Raw genomic sequence first — 17,284 nt, 5'->3', positions numbered from 1 at the left:
CAAAGTGATACCAGACTGTTGCCTCTGACCTTTTTCAATGTTCAATGTGTGATTGTTGTAGAACATGTGGTGCTGAACATGACTCTTGTGCCGCTACATGCAGGGTGACACAACTCAGCTGCCTCGGTGTCACACCTTCCATAAAACAAACTGTTTGCATTTTTGACACTTTTCATGCTAGAGCTGCTCAGACTTAAAGTTTGTAGACAGTCCTAAAAACTAGCCATCGTTTGCCTATTTCAGATGGGATTCTCCCCCCGTACCGCTTAGTTTTACGCAAAACAAGAACTACCTCCAAGATGATTTCAGCTTTAAGCCTTTTGATACCAGTGCTGCCTCCTCCCGTGCAAATGTTGCACCAAAACAACTTCCCTCCTGACAGCTCCGCCAGTGCATCTTGGGCTTAGTTAAGATGGCAGACAAGTGCAGTCACGCTGCAATGGCACAAACGATTTCCATTAGAAGAAACAGGCTGCGAATTCAGAAATAATGCACATTTAAAACGACAGAAACGCATTGCAAATGAATGTCTGCAAAAAAGCCAAAACAAATGCATTAACATCAACATCATGCTGCACTTGTCGGCAACGGTACTTATAACCAAGACACTCGTGATTGGTTCAGATGAATACATTACAGCCAGAATGTATGATGGGTTTAGTCGCAGTGTTTTTCCCTCATAGAGCTCTGCCTCTGTTCGTTGTGCTAATATATCTTCTATGCAAGAACCTTTAACTTTTATTTAGTGCAAAGGCCTTCATTGCATCTTAAACCAGTGGCGGCTGCAGCTAGTACAACTACATGAACATGCCCACTTTATCCACTGTATATTTTGTGCTCCACTGTCCAGGATCCTGTGTTTCTGAAGCTTAAAATAGACAGAGGGACAGATAGCATGGCTCATTCTCAGTTTAAGGTCCAGGAAAGCTTGATGTTCTTTTGTTAAATACTAGATGATTTATAGCCCTCTCCCTGAGGACTCACAACTGCATGTTGATGTAATACCTTCACGTCTGTCTGGGAACAGATGGAGGCCTGTGCACACCAGCATAAACAGAGCGCCGGGACACATTCGCTTCACATTCACACTCACATGCAAAATATGGAATAAAGTGTCGCTTTAAGTTATTATCATAAGTCATGACAACAAAATGTTGTTTGAGGCAGGAGAGTGAGAACATTCTACAACCGCACTTTGTAAGGCTCTGCATGAGGGACGTGCGGCTTTAAAGCCAAGAATAAGACAGGATGTCGTGTGTTGCTGTGACAGTGACACAACAGTGGAGCTTAGTGACAGTTTAAGTTCTTACTTAAAATACAAACTCATACATGTTTATTTATAAGTCACCTTTCAGCAGTCGTGCTTCACAATGTAAGACTTAACGGGAAATAAAGGATAGAGCAGACATGAAAGGCAGACATCAAGCTAAGAGCTTGCATAATGAAGATCTTTACTAAGGCCATTAGTCCGCTCTCCTTTGACAGGCAAATCTGCAGATGCAAGCACGATGTACGTTTGTCTGGATATTAGTTTGATTTGCTATTATTTACATACCTGTGTTACAATATTGTTGATATTTGAGTCTGTCAAGTTTCATGGTAATTGAGCATTCGTATGTCCATAATCCTGCAGACAAACAGACAAACATATCCTCCCTGGTGGAAATAAGATTAAATAGACAATAAAAGTAAACGAAAGCATGTCTTAACAAAAGATCATTTCTTTTCAGAGTCCACCCATTTCAAGTCCAAAGGGGGAGAGATGCAGAGTTGAGACGCTTCAACCTCAAAAGAAGTCCTTTTGTTATTCGGAGTACATTTGTCTTTAGCCTGGTCTAAGAAGCAACCATCAGACCCTGAAGAGAGCACCACCTGAAGTAGCTTTTACATTTCGGCCAGTTGCTGACTATTACAGGCTCTAAACATGATCCCAGTAACCCTTTTATGGATTCTGAATTTAATGGGAAGCCAGTGTGGAGAAATCAGATTTGGAGGTAAATGAGACCATTTGAGCGACTTGGTAGCATCATTTTGAGGTCCAGGGATGTCTTGCTCAGGCTGATAAAAACAGAAACGAGCCGAAAAAATAACATTTTTGGTCAAGAATCAAAGTCTGGACAAAAATATGTGCTACACATCGATGTTTTGGAACATATTTTGAGAAAAATAATCAATTCAGGGAAGACATACTCCTGGTTACAGCCCACGTGCTGCATGCTACAGAAAGTCGAAGAGTACAGAACTACAGTGTATAATAAAAGCAGAACAAGCTCAGCAAACAAGTTGTTGTGAACGTGTGGCTTTTTGAACTCCCTGGACACACAACATGACCGACCTGCCACGTGCCACCACTTGTTGTCAAAGACAAATTATCGGTGAGTGAGGTTAAATCAACGCTTCAACTGAAACAGGAACGAGGGAACAAAAGATGAGAGAGAGTTTACAGATAGTCCGAGATGGACAGGGCCTCTGGGATAACCATCCCTGCCTAATCATCACCAGCTCTGTCCAAGTTTTGGCTGCGGCCCAAAAGGAGAACACTTCCATTAACCCTCCAGTCGATCCACCGTGAAAACAAACACATTAGCCAGCCAGTCTGTGACTCACGGCCCTTTCACATCGACCACAAATGCTGGGGCTGCTATGTTTTTTTCCTGTCCGTCATGCCTCACCCTTCCTCAGTTCTTGCTGCCTCCACATTGCTATCAAACACCCGACTTCCCTCAGTGATGGAAACGAGGCAGAGACTCGCTGACCTCACCAGTTTCACAGACTGCGTCCAGACAGCAAAACTTTTAAACATGTTTTGTGCATACTGTTCAGGATGAGGAGGCCTCAGTCCAGCTGGTTGCTCATATCATACAAAAACACTTCTCCTGTATGCATTCATGTTATATGTATGCACGTACTGCATGTTACTAACTTCATATCTTCCTGGGAGTTTTTCAGCTCTCTCGACATGACTCCACCTGCTAGAATAGCCATTATTAGTTATTCTTCTATAATCATGATATTTGTTGTTGCTAATGTTGTAATTGTTTCTGCTATTGTAATTGACATTGTAACCACAAGTCTGTATTATTTATTTTTGATGCTGTCTATCTGTCTGCCTCTGTCCGTCTCTTTCTGTATGTTTCTCCCTCCATCCCACTTTCACTGGTCATCGGGTCGAGGCAGATGGCTGTCCACCAATGAGTCTGGTCCTGCATGGGGTTTCTTCCTGTTAAAAGGAAGTTCCTCCTCGCCACTGTCGCGAAATCCGTATTCATGGTGGATTATTGCTTCTATTGATTACAGAGAATGCCAGCTTGTGGCTTTTTCAGGGGCAAATTGCTCCTTTAAATTAGTAGGGCTTTGTTGCAGTTGTGAGCAGAAGTGCTGTTCGGAGATTCAGTTCAAGAAAGGAAATTCCAGGGGTGCTGTTTAGCTCAGTTGGTAGAGCAGGCACCCCATGTACAGAGGCTACAGTCCTCGTCGCACTGATCGCAAGCTCGACTCCCGGTCTGCTGATCATTTGGTGCATGTCATCCCCCACTCTCTACTCCCAACATTTCCTGTCTATCTTCAGCTGTCCTGTAAATAAAGCCAAAAGGCCAAGAAAAAAAAAAGGAAATTCCAGTATCCATGTCCCACCTTTACTTTTTGGTACATTTTGACCTATTTCTAAACTCTGATAACAACATAACATTCACACATAATAATGAACTCTCCCCAGCACTGACACAATACAATCCACTTTCCCACCTTTAATCGACCCCATGCACAGGTCCTAAGGGCTGGTTTTACTTCAGTGATAGGCTCAGGCATAGTCATACGCAAACACTAAAGCATAATAGTCTAATCTTTAGAAAAATGTAATATCTGGAGACTAATAACTCACACAATAGGAACTAGGCCAACATTATTCTAGCATGTTAATCTGAAAATATAAAATTCCCTGATTATAGGGTCACTGTGTTATCCTAGAAAACATACATATGTAATCACACAGTCTATGTGCTATCAGGTCTCTGTCTTATGTCGCGCTTGTGGTCTCTCATGATACAGAGCTGATAACTGACCATGTGAGCTCTCTCACGTATAAAAACATTGGCTGCATTTGCAATTATCTCTGGGTAAATATTGTAATATGGCCTTTGATACCATGTGATCTGCACTTGTAGGCTTACCCACAGGTTTGATACGGAGCTGTTCCTGTGCATTTTACGCAACAAGAGTGCAATAAAACAATGATGGCTGTAGTGCCAGACAGTGTTTGCAGCATCTCTATTCTGTCGAGCACGGTATAAAGTCAGTTTAGCCGGGCGTTATTAGTCATACAATACGTTTAGCGGGAAGAACAGCTGGTACAATCCGATTGTCTCAGAGTTTTTGTATGAAGGGGACTAAAGTTGGCTAATTCTGTAATTCTGGCAGAGGTATACCAATGCTGCACTGCCTTAAATGGGAAACAGAGACCCAGACTTGTGCTTTACTACAACATGGCTCTGATTAAGACCAGATCGGACTGCAGTTGGTTCTGAGCCACCGCCAATTCCTACTCAGGGACAAGACTGTGAACATTGTGGTATGAATGCATCTGTTAATCACCCTCCCTTTCAGCCACTTACATTTGCTTTAGTAGGGATCCAGAAGAACTCCTCTCAATGGGGCTAAAGAGAATTTGGGTAATTTTGGGTCTTCTCACAAGAGTCTGGCCTAATGAAGCCACTATGAAAGTAGACACAAGAGTTAATGGAGGACTGACATGATCCTAACAGGCCTCTAAAGGTGACTCTTTTCTAATTGTTACCTCAAGAGCAAGAGTTGAATTGCTGTAGACTTCTCATCTCATTTGCTCAAGAATATGTCAATAATATGTACCTATCTAATTATATGTGCATCTCTTGTAAATGATTGAGTAATGACGTTAACAATGGCAGCAGGATCACTGAAGGATGTTCCTATTTAGTTACAGCCTGATAAAGATGAAGGATGATTTTAGTATTCAATAGAGACACACAATTTATGCCTGTGTTTGTTAATCAACACCCCAAAGTAAAGATAAAAAAGGTCTTTGTGGGATAACAATATCTGTTATCTTAAAAAAGAAATCAATTTAATAAAAGATATAGAGAAACATTTTCATGATCTTGCAACCAGGACCACTCTCACCTTCCTCACAACTCATAATTGCTATCAGATAGATTTTTAAATTGCTTTTGCACATAATGAGTTCTGCTGTTGTTCTGTTGTTAATATCACCTCCTTAAATGATACATGACCTAAACTTTGTATCGTCCGGGTATCGTCAGGGCTGCAACGCAGCAACAATCCATCACACCTGCCCCGATGAGTTTAATTTGTCTTCAGGCTGACCGCTTACCTTGTATTGTTGCCATCTCTGCTACCATCTTATGGCCACAATGAACATTTCATTTTCTTAGGGGGTAAGCAACGTGGGGAAAGTACTTGTCAAAACAACTGTCATTGTTGAACTGATAAGAATAGCCAAGAAAAAAATGGCTTGCTTTGCTCAAAAATGTTAACAAGAAACAATTAACTTGGCCAAAAGTTAACTTGAATACTTTATTTTAGTCCAGTGAGACTTGGTTGATATCTCACTTCTGCTCTGCTCACATCTCTTCTTTATACAGTACAAAACATAATACAAACATCTGTATACTACAACCAAGGGTCTATTTTAATAACACAGAAAAAGCAGAAAACCACAATGAAAAAATAAACTCTTGCAAATTAAATAATTAAATAAACAAAAAACAGAGTCTATATTATATATATATATACATTAATATATGTATATATATCTTAATAGCGTTGTTAAAAAAAAAAAATATATATATATATATTTTTTTTAAACAACGCTATGATCTTATTTACAAGTGATATGATAGTTCTAAAATTAAAAAAAGACTATTAATTAGAAATATATATATATCAAATTCCAGAGCAGCTTTAGCGACGTTTTGCTCGATGAATAACCGACTTTGCTAGAAATATAATAAATCTTATTTTTGGCTTATATTTATATATATTTCATTAATTCTATGCCCCCCCAAAAAACTTGAGCACATTCCACAAAAATCATCTACGCGAGCGCTGTCCTTCGTTGGTAGCCGTAGTTTACGTCATCAAAACAAGCCGAGCGGCATGGAGGAGCCCTCTGTCTGAAAATTTTTTGACCTTCTTTGCTTATTTCGTTCAAGTTTCTTGAGTGAGTTGAATTTTTTACATCCTATATTTGGTGTTAATCTGTGTTCATGATTATTAAAGACAGCGTAACTTGTAATTCCTGCGTTTTAACTTATGCGCTTATAAAGGTAAAGCTAACGTTAACTGTAGCAATGCTAACTATGTCACATTAGCCTATGTCTATCCCCAGTTTATAAGGAATTTGCATTGTTATTAATGCTAATGTCTCATGATACCTTTATTGTGAATACCTATTATGCAGATACCGGAGCAACGCTAACCGGCTGGCTTTCCTTTTTACTACCGATTCACCGAAAAAGAAATAAATTAACATGTGATGGATGATAAGGGGACATTTGGTTTACAGAAGAGGAGCTAAGCCTTCCGCTGATTATAATGTGTCAGATAATGTACTAATTTTTCTTGGTTCTTCTTAACGTTACAGGGTTGGACCAAGTTTTCCAGAATGTCGGTAAAGCATGCATCAGTCCATGCCAAATGGATCATCGGTAGAGTAATAGGAACCAAGATGCTAAAAACTGCCAAAGTGAGGGTCACAAGGCTGGTGCTGGATCCTAACCTGCTCAAGGTGAACCTTTAACAGTGTTAGTTTACTGTTAATGCCTACAGCAGGGCAGGTGGCCTAGATGGCACAGAGCTTATCTAGAATAATGCACATCAGTCAGGTTTTTTCTCCTTCATGTCTGATATTTTACTGTCACGTGAAAACACATCATTTGAGTTAATGGCTTTTGTTTTGTTTGTTTTTTGCTTATGAACTTTTATAATACTTAGGGGCAGTGTGATGCCTGAGTTTTGGTTCTAATTCCAAAAATATGTTTTTATTAGTTTGAGAAATAGAGAAACTTTTTCTTCCAACAGTTTTTCATTCAGCAAAATATACCAAACTGCTGAACATCAGTTTATAATGTTGCTAGCAGATTTACCAAACTTTGCCTAGGAAATAAATACAATTATAAGTAATATTGGGAAACAGTTTGATACAAGGCAATTTTGCTAATAGATGGCCTTTTCGCAGGAGCAACTTAGGGTTTACATTTAACATTTATTGATACATATCAACTAGTCTCTCAAATCAGAGGTTAGAGTAAAAATGTGTAGTCTCAAGTTCTCAACAGTTATTACGAATTGATCGAATACTGATTTAAATTATTCAAAATCTTTTTTCTTCACCGCAGTACTACAACAAGAGGAAGACCTACTTTGCCCATGATGCTTTGCAACAGTGCACTGTAGGAGATATCGTCCTTCTCAAGGCTCTACCTGAGGCCAGGTCCAAACATGTGAAGCATGAACTGGCTGAAGTAGTATACAAGGTTGGCCGGGTGGTTGACCCACTTACTGGAACAAAGGTTGCAGGAACTGAGTTTGTGGAGCCTTTGGCTGATGCTACGTTGTCAGAAAAACTACACGCACTCAACATCTCTGCTGCCTCAAGTGGAGCTGACTCCTCACCAGCACAAAGTCCCACTTCATGATAGAAAAATGCATTTTTTATACTAAGTAATATTTGATTAAATGTCACTGCAATTCTGTTTCTGTTTCATGTAAATACACAGTATAAAGCTGTGATCAATGCATATGTCAACCCATGTGTAGAGCTGTAATACAGTACTACCTGCTCTGGGTGTCTTGATTTAAAGACACATATCTGAGGTGTTTACAATAAAATGACGGAGAATGAATGGTGTCATTTACTCATAACCTGTATGAATGGTGCACGTATCTGTTGTACTGTCAGGCCGAAGTGTTGTTAAAAATACTCATAGCCTACCTGCTAAGCGTGCATATGCAAACGCAATTTTTAAAATCAATGTCTGCCATTGGTGCATACCCTGGATTGCCTGGATTGTTGCGTTGGTTGGCTTTGATTTACTAACAATGCAAACGCAAGGCGTCTCTCAATATATTTGACGAGTCAATTTATTAATTTAATTGTATGTCCATGAAAATTTAAATGAAAATGTAACAATTTTGCAGTCAATGTTTTAATTTGAGGCCTATGTAAGTTCTATTTATGAGGAAATAAGTTATATACAAATATTTTGTCAACCTTCACGGTAAGTTTAGCAGGTGGGATATTAAAGTTATTGCCATGCTTAATCAACTGCTTTAATAATTAACTAGTGCGTGTGCATAATCATCGGGTTCCTCAAGTAGCAATTTATCAAAAGTTGTCAGCTGATGTCGGTACACAAAGTTAACTCGGGGTTACGTTATTGTAAGTAACGTCAGCACCCCGGGAACAGCACGGACTGCCGCAGCAGCCGAGTCAAACAACCTCCGACTGGCAAACAGCCTTCAGGGAAAAGATGGCGACCCGAGTCCTTCACCGAGTGGGCATAGGCCTGAAACAGACGAAAAACGGGCTTCAAATGAGCGGACATGTCACGGTTGTCGTAAGGTTAGAGTTTGGCGAGTTGAATTTGTAAACACAGGTGTAAAAATTGTACTTCAACGAGTGTTTAGCCTGTGTTATTAACTCCAGTGACAAAGTCCGGTATGCTACGTGGCTAAGCTAACGTTAGCGCTAACGTGAGGACGTCGGTACGTACTCTGGTCCGTGTAACGTTGTTAGCATTAGCCCTCTAACTCTAAACTAGCAAATAAAGTTGCTAAGTTTCTGTTAATGCTAATTATTATCCTCCTGTATTACAAAGTTGTGGTGCAGCATGTGATAGCGCTTATGCTTGCGTAATTCATGTTTTTGTGCGATGATGCGTCGTAATTTGCAGGAATAAAATACATATTTGAGAGTTCTGAACTGAAACAACTTCAAGGTCAAAATGCAGTGAATCATTGCGGAGCAGACCTTGTTTTGATTAGTGAGTGACACAGTTTCTTGCTGTGGCAGGTGTGTGGCCTACACCAAGCTTTTAAGTAAGATATTTACACTAAAGTGCTGCGATGTATATAACATTGAAATGAGTGTGACAGCTTTGAATGCACTTTGTGTTTGACTCACCTGGTGACCTGCAAGAGGAGCGTTTCCTGAGAAGCGACAGTAACAACTGCATACAGTGGAGTGCTTGTTGACACGTTTTAATGAAGTTTATTATAAGAAAGCAAAATACTACTCATGTGGGGGGCTGTCTAGGAGTCTAAGTAGACTAATCCGGTAAATCTGGTTGTGTGCAGTATGTACAGCAGCTTATAGGCTTCCATGTTGCTGGCTTCTGAGCTGAAGTTTCTTTTATTAAGGAGTTGTGTAGTCTGTAAAGATTTATACAAAGTTTTCGGTTTGCTGCTGCTGTCATTGTCTTTAGAAAAAGGCCTCCTGAATTTTAAAAGACCCCAGTTTTACAAAGAAGTATGAGCTAAAGTAGTTTGAATTACAGTATATTGCAAATGTCATGACAAGTAAGATCAGCACTACATGAAAAGCCAATAATATATTCAGGAGTACAGCTCACTGGTGGCTTTTGAGGCTGATATCAATAAGGACATCGGAGAGGCATAAAATCCTCAACAGTGTATTGACTGATGTAGGAGTTTTAACAAGATAGTGATACATTTGTAATTTTCATGCCCTTAAATAAGCTCACCTGTGCCTGCCTAATTGTAGATAAGCTGTGTATAGGAGACGAAATTATTAAATAACTCAAAACAGATGTTCAATAGTTATATAAATATATTTCTTGTCAGAGAGCAGCCATCATAAACACTGATAAAGTTAAGTTAATCCTTTATTCTGCCCACAACGGGGAAATTCACAATTTACAAATTTAGAATTTATAAACATCGATCTAAAACAAGCGCATAAATGCCAGAGATGTTCTAGTTATATATTGCAAGAAAAGAAAGAATACAAAAATACCTCCTTAACAAAAGCTGAGAAAGACCCCAGACAAAAAACACAGAAACATCTGTGTAGCACGTATAGTGTATTTGTAGAGCGACAGCTTGTTTCAGAAGAAGTTGCTTTTATCCAACGTGTGTTCTTTGTTTCACCACAGGAGCCTCTCAGCTTTCCGTGAAGACAGCTGGTTCAAGTCTCTGTTTGTTAGAAAGGTCGACCCACGAAAAGATGCTCACTCTCACCTGCTGGCCAAAAAGGAGGACAGCAATCTCTACAAGATACAGTGTATGTTTTAGTGACTTTTATTTGGGTTATGGTTGATCGACAAACAAAAAGCCGACATGTGCTTTTTATTGCTTTGAGAGATATTTAAATGTGTTTCTCTTAACACAATCATGTGTAATCTGTCAGGTATATGAAACACTCCTGTTTTGTTGTTTCCTTGCAGTTCACAATGTCAAGCCTGAGTGCCTTGATGATTACAATGAACTCTGGTAAGTAGTCCAAGTTTTGTAATTGACTGGTTTTGTAAAAATTGCATATTTAAAATTTACTTTACACATTTGTGTGTCTGTTGTGCGTGTGTGTGTTTGTGTGTGTGTGTGTGTGTGTGTGTGTGTGTGTGTGTGTGTGTGTGTGTGTGTGTGTGTGTGTGTGTGTGTGTGTGTGTGTGTGTTTATTTAGTGAGGACGTCTTGCCTTCTATTCACGCTGACCCTGAATACCCCTGTGAGCTTGTGGGTACCTGGAACACATGGTATGGAGAACAGGATCAGGCAGGTAAGACCACTCACTGCATGTGTCCTGGCTGTTTTGTCTTTGTTTAGACATGTTGACATGAATTTATTGATCACTGGATTCAGAATATGTTTTATCCTGTATTGTGGTGAGGTCTTTGGTACCGTTCACTTTCAGCTGAGCTGATCTCATGTGCAGTAGCAGCATATTTTAGTCAGAGAATATTACAAAAGTAATTATAGCAATAAAATGGTGGGATTTTGGAAAATTATTCCTGGTTGAAACACTAAATATCCTCAGATCACAGGTGGACTAGAGATATAAACCATTGAATTACATCCTGTTGTGAATTAAAGAAAACGAAAAACAGACACAACGAAATATATTTAAGAGGTGCCTTAATTTTGGCTCTTTTGATCCTTTTGTTCTAGTTCACCTGTGGAGATATCGGGGAGGATACCCGGCTCTCACAGAAGTCATGAACAAACTCAGGCAGAATAAGGTAACGGGTACTTGGATTGTTTCAGTTTACTGTCAGCTGGTGACCGCTGTTTCCAGCAGTACAGTCCCCTTTAATTACAACCACAGAGCATTTTCCACATGTTTTATCATCTTTACCTTTGACCTTTTGGTGATTTGATTGTAATTTTGGTGCAATTATCTTTTAAATTTTATGTACGGAAATGCAATTTCGCATCATAAAAAATGCTCGTCTATTTAATGGACCCAATCAGGCGTTATCTATAATGTGTTTTTTTATTTATTCCTCAGATGTTGGGTTTGTTTTGTTTGAAAACAAGGACAATATTTTTAAATCGGAAAACTCTGTAAACTTTTAAAAACCCAGATTACTCAAGATATTATAGAATTATTAACTATATGCAACTATACCAAGGGATGGGCACGGATATTCGAATATTCGATTATTCTTTATGACGTGGATATTCGACTTTAGCTGGAGCTTATGGATTTTTTTTATTTTTGCCTAAAGTTGCCCAAAGTTAATTAAATATTATTCATGAGCTATATCAATCACATATTGTTCATTAGACATGTATACCAATGTCATTTAAAATATGTAAAAAGTAGAAGTAAAAAAAAAAACATGCCTGGCACAGCAGCGTCACTAATTAATTATTTAAATTTCCATACGTGCCGTCAAAATACTGGACAGTGTATTCGTGTCTGTGGGCACGATTGTCGGTGGCACAGGCAGTTAATTTGAGGTTTATGATAAATTTACCTCTCAGATCTGTGTGTGTCTGTCTCTGCGTGTATTAGAGAGAGCGCGTATCAGAATGAGTGCGCATGATGGAGAGCTTGGTGTCGGTCTCTGGCTGTTTTTGGCCTGCGCAGGGCTCGAGCAGGAATCTCCCTGAGGTGAAGCAGGCATGTGTGTGGAGGCTTCCGGCATCACCGGATCAGCACCAAACCGAAAGCAGTATCATGATTGATAGATGGCAACATTTTGATTCCCTCGTCTTCTCACGTCCTCTGCTCTGTCCCATAAACAATTTAATTTCACTGTGCCAGCAAATACACTGATGTTTCCTTATGAGGAAGAGCGCTGCTGTGCGTCCCTGTGTGAGTAACAAACCGAGACAGAGACACGTTGTGAACTCGGCGATGTATGCCAATCTAAGAATGCGCCCTTTCACTAGCAAAGTACTGACGCCGTTGGTGAAAAACAGCGCTTTCCACTACACCTTTTTTTGGTACTGAGGTTAACAGGATATCAGATTTTTTTTTCATAGAATAGTCCTTGAAATGCCCATCCCTAATGGAAACCTCCCAGTATCATGACAGAGATCTTGTTCCACTTAACCAGTGTTCTCTATTCTGGTCTACATTCCCACATCATGGGAACAGGTTATTTGTTGCTCCTTTGACAGCAGTTTATAGATTTTGGAGATGTTTATAGAGTTGGTGGGTTTAGCTGCATTTACTGAGAAAAGCTTTGCTATTTGTTGTTCTTGTAGAAGTTTATGGACTACAGGAGCGAGAGGGGGAAGATGCTGCTGTCTCGTAGGAACCAGCTGCTGCTGGAGTTCAGTTTCTGGAATGAACCCATCCCTCGTCCAGGACCCAACATCTACGAGCTCCGATCCTACCAGCTCAGGGTAACACCTACATAGTAACTTAACAAGCCTCCACTCATTATGCATGTATATGTTGTGTCCTGTTGTTGTGCTCTCAATGCCCTCATCTCTTCCCTCTTCATATTCTGTTTCAGCCAGGGACGATGATCGAGTGGGGAAATTACTGGTAAATCCTAACTGTCTTTATCCTCCATCTTTTCTTTCCTTTATTTTCACATGTAGCATCAGACAGCCAGCTAATATGATTCATTTTTATAGTAATTCTGACGCGCTGATATATTTTAATAACCACAAAACCCTTTAAATATTCCTCATCGCTATTTTATTTTATTGGTTTTACAGACTGTAGCAGATGAATATGAGTCAACGGTACCTATGGCTACACAATCTTTGCATGCCTCCAAAGCATGACGAGATATATCACATGTAATTTATGAATCTAAAGCATAATTCTATTTACCCTCTATTTAATATACAATATGTACGAATGTGATTCAGTTGAAATTTGTCTGGTAATGGAATATACATATTTGATGGGGTGTTAGAACTATTTACATTCAAATGTGTTGCTTTAAATTGAAACCAATTATTGGGATGTTGGTGAATGCCACTTTAATTGGAACTGTAAAACCTACAATTTTGTGCTGGTGAATTAATCAGTACCTTCAATAACAAACTGTTGGGTTTTTTTTCATGTAACAAACTTTTTGGTGCACTGCAGGGCTCGTGCTATTGAGATTCGCCAGCAGAACCAGGAGGCGGTGGGAGGCTTTTTCTCCCAGATTGGAAGTCTGTACACAGTTCACCACTTATGGGGTGAGCAGTGTTTCCAGGTTTAATGAACCATACAGCATCAGGATATTAATGCTTTCAAGAAAAATACCAAGAAAAACTTAATTTAAGGATATTAACTTTGTAGTGACATTTACAAAAGCATCGTCTAGATAGTCATGAAAATACTTTGAGAATATACTTAATAGTTAAAAAATGCATCTTAAAAGTCACCTCATCTTTTTTTTCACCATTACATATTTTTTAGGTTATAAAATTGATCTACAAGATATACCTTTTTGCTAAAGATTTTATGCATTTTTCTAGTAGAGACATATATATCTGTATTTGAGTAAAAACTGTATGTGAACATTTAAACCAAGAAATATTTGTATATTTCTTTTTATCAGCTTACAAAGACCTCCAGTCCAGAGAGAACGTCAGAAACGCTGCCTGGCAGCGTGAAGGCTGGGACGAGGTTGTTTATTATACAGGTAAGTATCTCCCCTCTCTCTTTACAATTCTGATTGCTATGCACAATTTTATGGAGCATTTTTGGATCCCATCGGCTAAAGTCTGAGACGATTTACTTGTTATTAACAGGCCTTACCTTTGCCTAAATTTCAACATCATGATGCAGATTTGTAACAAGTAAAAATTCAAGCTTTGTCAGGTCTGTCCTCAAGAGGAGAAGAAAACTACTTTTAACGTTTGTTGAACGGAGGTCGGATCGATCTGATGCATTCAAGGAAGTTGGGAAATCTGAATGCTGAACGGCTTTCTGAATTCATCTCAATTTTAGATCTAGAACCGATTGTTAGCTGAACTTACTGCAGATGTCTGTTTATAGAGATTAGTAAGAAGCTAAACTGCGTCAGATCACGCTGATGGGAGCCGGGTTGGCATTACGGTGGATTACGTTCTGCCTGCTTTTGCTCTCTTCATGGACTGTTTTTCTTGCATAAGCTGCAGCCTGCTGATACGTTATTGGTCAATATTACTTAGACTACAAGTGTAGTTGAAACGGAAACCAAAACACTTGCCTTACCGGAAATCCACATCCCTGCCTACAGATTCTACTATGTAGACTATTCTATTATGTAGAATCTGTAAATAGAGATTACTTTGAGTGGAACTGTATCATGATGTTGATTTGATCGAAACATTTTTTAATAGCTCTGTGTAATCTCTCTCTCCTTTAATCAGATTATTGTTAAAACTTGTTGCACTACCATTACTTTGGGCATAGTTTAATAGATTCATAAAATACCGGCCAAATTTGATAAGATTATAGGGGTATAAACTTACATATTGTTTATCTGAGTTACTGCTGTACACGTTAATGGACTGTCTTTGCATTTTCTGGGGAATTAAATCCTCCCAGTAACCTGACTGTTGTTTCTTCCCTCTCCCACAGTCCCTCTAATTCAGCACATGGAATCTAGGGTAATGATTCCCATGAAGACTTCACCCTTGAAGTAACCACAAACAAACAGCAGGGGGAACCTCTCAGCCACCACTGCAACTGTCACACTGATCTGTAGACACTGCCAGGGATATCTGCGTTACATCATGTTGTTTCAGTTTTGTTTTGGTTTCTCTACTCCCGTTTTCTGTGTGGGCCTAGAATGTCTTAATTCAGCTGATAATCACCAAACTGTATCTGTTACAGCAGTTACTGTGTTACTGATTCATTAATGCACCTGGCGTAGACAAAATATAATTTGACACGCTCCTCCTCTTCAATGTCTCTATCATTCAAAGGGTGAGATTTAAATGGCTTGTCTTATTTTTTATAATCATAAAAACTGCCACCAGTGTTTGTTGAGATACAAGAAAGAGATACGATTTAAACATGAAACGGTTCTAGTGCTGGTCACGGGCTGAAAATGTGTTTTCATAGAAACGTGTAACAAAACAAAACTTAACATGAATCAAAAGCGCCTTTGCACTACTACTGATAACAAATCAAACAGAAGCATCTCCCTCCAGTATCTCACAACCAGTTCTCTATTAATTTAAGCTTGATGTTAACAGATGTCGGTCAATTTTACAAAGAGGAGCACGCTGTTTACAAATGGTTATTGTATTATAGACAATAAAGCTGGTTGTCAGAAGTCAGGGGGCCTGTGCTGCAGGGCCACAGTTCAGCTCCAGCTTTATATTCGTCAACACTTCACCAAGTATACACTCAAGAAAATGTGACTTTGTTTACATGGCTTTAATCCAGCAAATTGATTATGCTGTTTAATTTTTTTCAAAATCAGTTGGATGGATGAAACAATTCATAGCAACACTGTTGCTCAAACATTTAAGTTGACTAACACACCGTACGATTGGGAACAGCATTTTCATTATTGCAGGAGACATAAATATAGTGTCCAGTTCATGGGTTGAATTTGTGACAATTTTCCCTGTTTGTGTCTTTTGTTCACTACATCTCCAGATTCTTCTCTAAATGTAACACCCTGACATTTCTTTCTCTTCCTGATGTGGGGAGGGGGACAGGATGATGGTAATGATAAAAATCTAGTTTTGAACTAATCAGTATCTACAAACTGCTGTACAGGGACTGGTTTGGCCTATCCCTGTATCAAGCAACTAATGTAAACCGATGACTGTGTGCTGTAACTGAGATTAATGGGCTTTTTAATGGTCAGATTGTAGATTTAAATAGTAGGTTTATTGATCCAGCCAGGGATATGGTGGTCACTCCTGTTTCTGTAGATGAATGGACATTGGATGGATATTCTGAACTTGATAAACAAGTAAAGGATGGATGGAGAGGATGAATATCACAATGTGGTAAATGCAAATGTGAGTGCTTTAATAAGATTAGTTGTACATATTGAATTAAACTTCTGATGTAAATGTAAAAACGAGTCAGATTTCTTTTATCTTGTATCTTTTGAAATGAGTACACAGTTGGTCACTTCAAAACTGAAGTTCTTGGTGCTGCTTCTGCATTGTTTGTCTATACATCCAAGTAAAAAAATCCAATATGGCAATTTGCTTTGCAGCACTTAAGAAAAATTGGTTCACACAAGACTATTAATGAAGCTCCAGTCCACTCCCTTGCATCTGGATGTGTTGGGATAAATATAACACACACACTACACATCAAACAGTATGGTACCAACACACTACCGTAGGAATTTATTAATAAACCCATGATCTGCATATTCGAGGGGCTAAATTTCAAAATTAAGACACTCAAAGGTGACATACTAGCCCAATCAGCAAGTCGTCCAGGGTGTGACTGATGCTGCCTTCAGTGGGTGTCGGAGATCCTATAACCCATTGAGAATCGTCTTATGGCCAAGTATGTGTGCACATCCAATGAATTTCACTTCGGTTTTTCGTTGCTCTCAATTTTACAGTAACTTCTGAAATATACGGTACATTATGTATATAAAAGGCAGTAGGTGTCAATAACATGCAGTGTCATAATACGAGTCAATTTTCTATTAATTATCAACAATACAAATATGCAAAGAACTAAGCTATTAAAGCTATTTAATGCAGACAGATATTGGGTGGTTTTCTAGGTATAATTGAGGGTGTCATTGCTTATTCTCAGGACCAAGTGGAAGCCCCAGAAATCTTGGTTTGTTTTTCCTCTCTTGTATAACATTTCTTACAGCTTAGATGCTACATAGCATGAT

General features: G+C 39.0%; 2 protein-coding genes across 2 annotated transcripts; both read left to right on the top strand.

The window, feature by feature from the left end:
- The first annotated feature begins 6,130 nt into the window (after window positions 1–6,130).
- Window positions 6,131–7,886, top strand: mrps17 (mitochondrial ribosomal protein S17). The gene is made up of 3 exons (XM_069676458.1): window positions 6,131–6,214; window positions 6,638–6,781; window positions 7,392–7,886. Exons 2-3 carry the CDS (start codon window positions 6,659–6,661, stop codon window positions 7,689–7,691), a joined length of 423 nt encoding a protein of 140 aa, XP_069532559.1. The 5' UTR covers window positions 6,131–6,214; window positions 6,638–6,658; the 3' UTR covers window positions 7,692–7,886.
- A 572-nt stretch (window positions 7,887–8,458) lies between these two features.
- On the top strand, window positions 8,459–16,498 carry LOC138597529 (protein NipSnap homolog 2-like). Its single transcript, XM_069669143.1, has 10 exons — window positions 8,459–8,617; window positions 10,170–10,297; window positions 10,461–10,506; window positions 10,697–10,791; window positions 11,181–11,251; window positions 12,729–12,869; window positions 12,983–13,014; window positions 13,570–13,664; window positions 14,030–14,113; window positions 15,037–16,498. The coding sequence occupies exons 1-10, from the start codon at window positions 8,526–8,528 to the stop codon at window positions 15,099–15,101; spliced, it is 849 nt and encodes a 282-aa protein (XP_069525244.1). The 5' UTR covers window positions 8,459–8,525; the 3' UTR covers window positions 15,102–16,498.
- The last annotated feature ends 786 nt before the right edge of the window (window positions 16,499–17,284 follow it).

Source organism: Semicossyphus pulcher, unplaced genomic scaffold, assembly GCF_022749685.1.
Source record: "Semicossyphus pulcher isolate SPU_LCO1_2020_fin unplaced genomic scaffold, fSemPul1.0.p SCAF_10, whole genome shotgun sequence".
NCBI lineage: Eukaryota > Metazoa > Chordata > Actinopteri > Labriformes > Labridae > Semicossyphus > Semicossyphus pulcher.
Note: the sequence above shows the minus strand (reverse complement) of the source record. Positions and strands in the feature narration are given on the sequence as shown.

Coding starts and splice junctions, on each gene's coding strand:
- mrps17 (XM_069676458.1), top strand. CDS start 6,659: ATGTCGGTAAAGCATGCATCAGTCCATGCCAAATGGATCATCGGTAGA. Junction 6,782..7,391: donor TGGATCCTAACCTGCTCAAG/GTGAACCTTTAA, acceptor TCTTCACCGCAG/TACTACAACAAGAGGAAGAC.
- LOC138597529 (XM_069669143.1), top strand. CDS start 8,526: ATGGCGACCCGAGTCCTTCACCGAGTGGGCATAGGCCTGAAACAGACG. Junction 8,618..10,169: donor CATGTCACGGTTGTCGTAAG/GTTAGAGTTTGG, acceptor GTTTCACCACAG/GAGCCTCTCAGCTTTCCGTG. Junction 13,665..14,029: donor CACAGTTCACCACTTATGGG/GTGAGCAGTGTT, acceptor TCTTTTTATCAG/CTTACAAAGACCTCCAGTCC.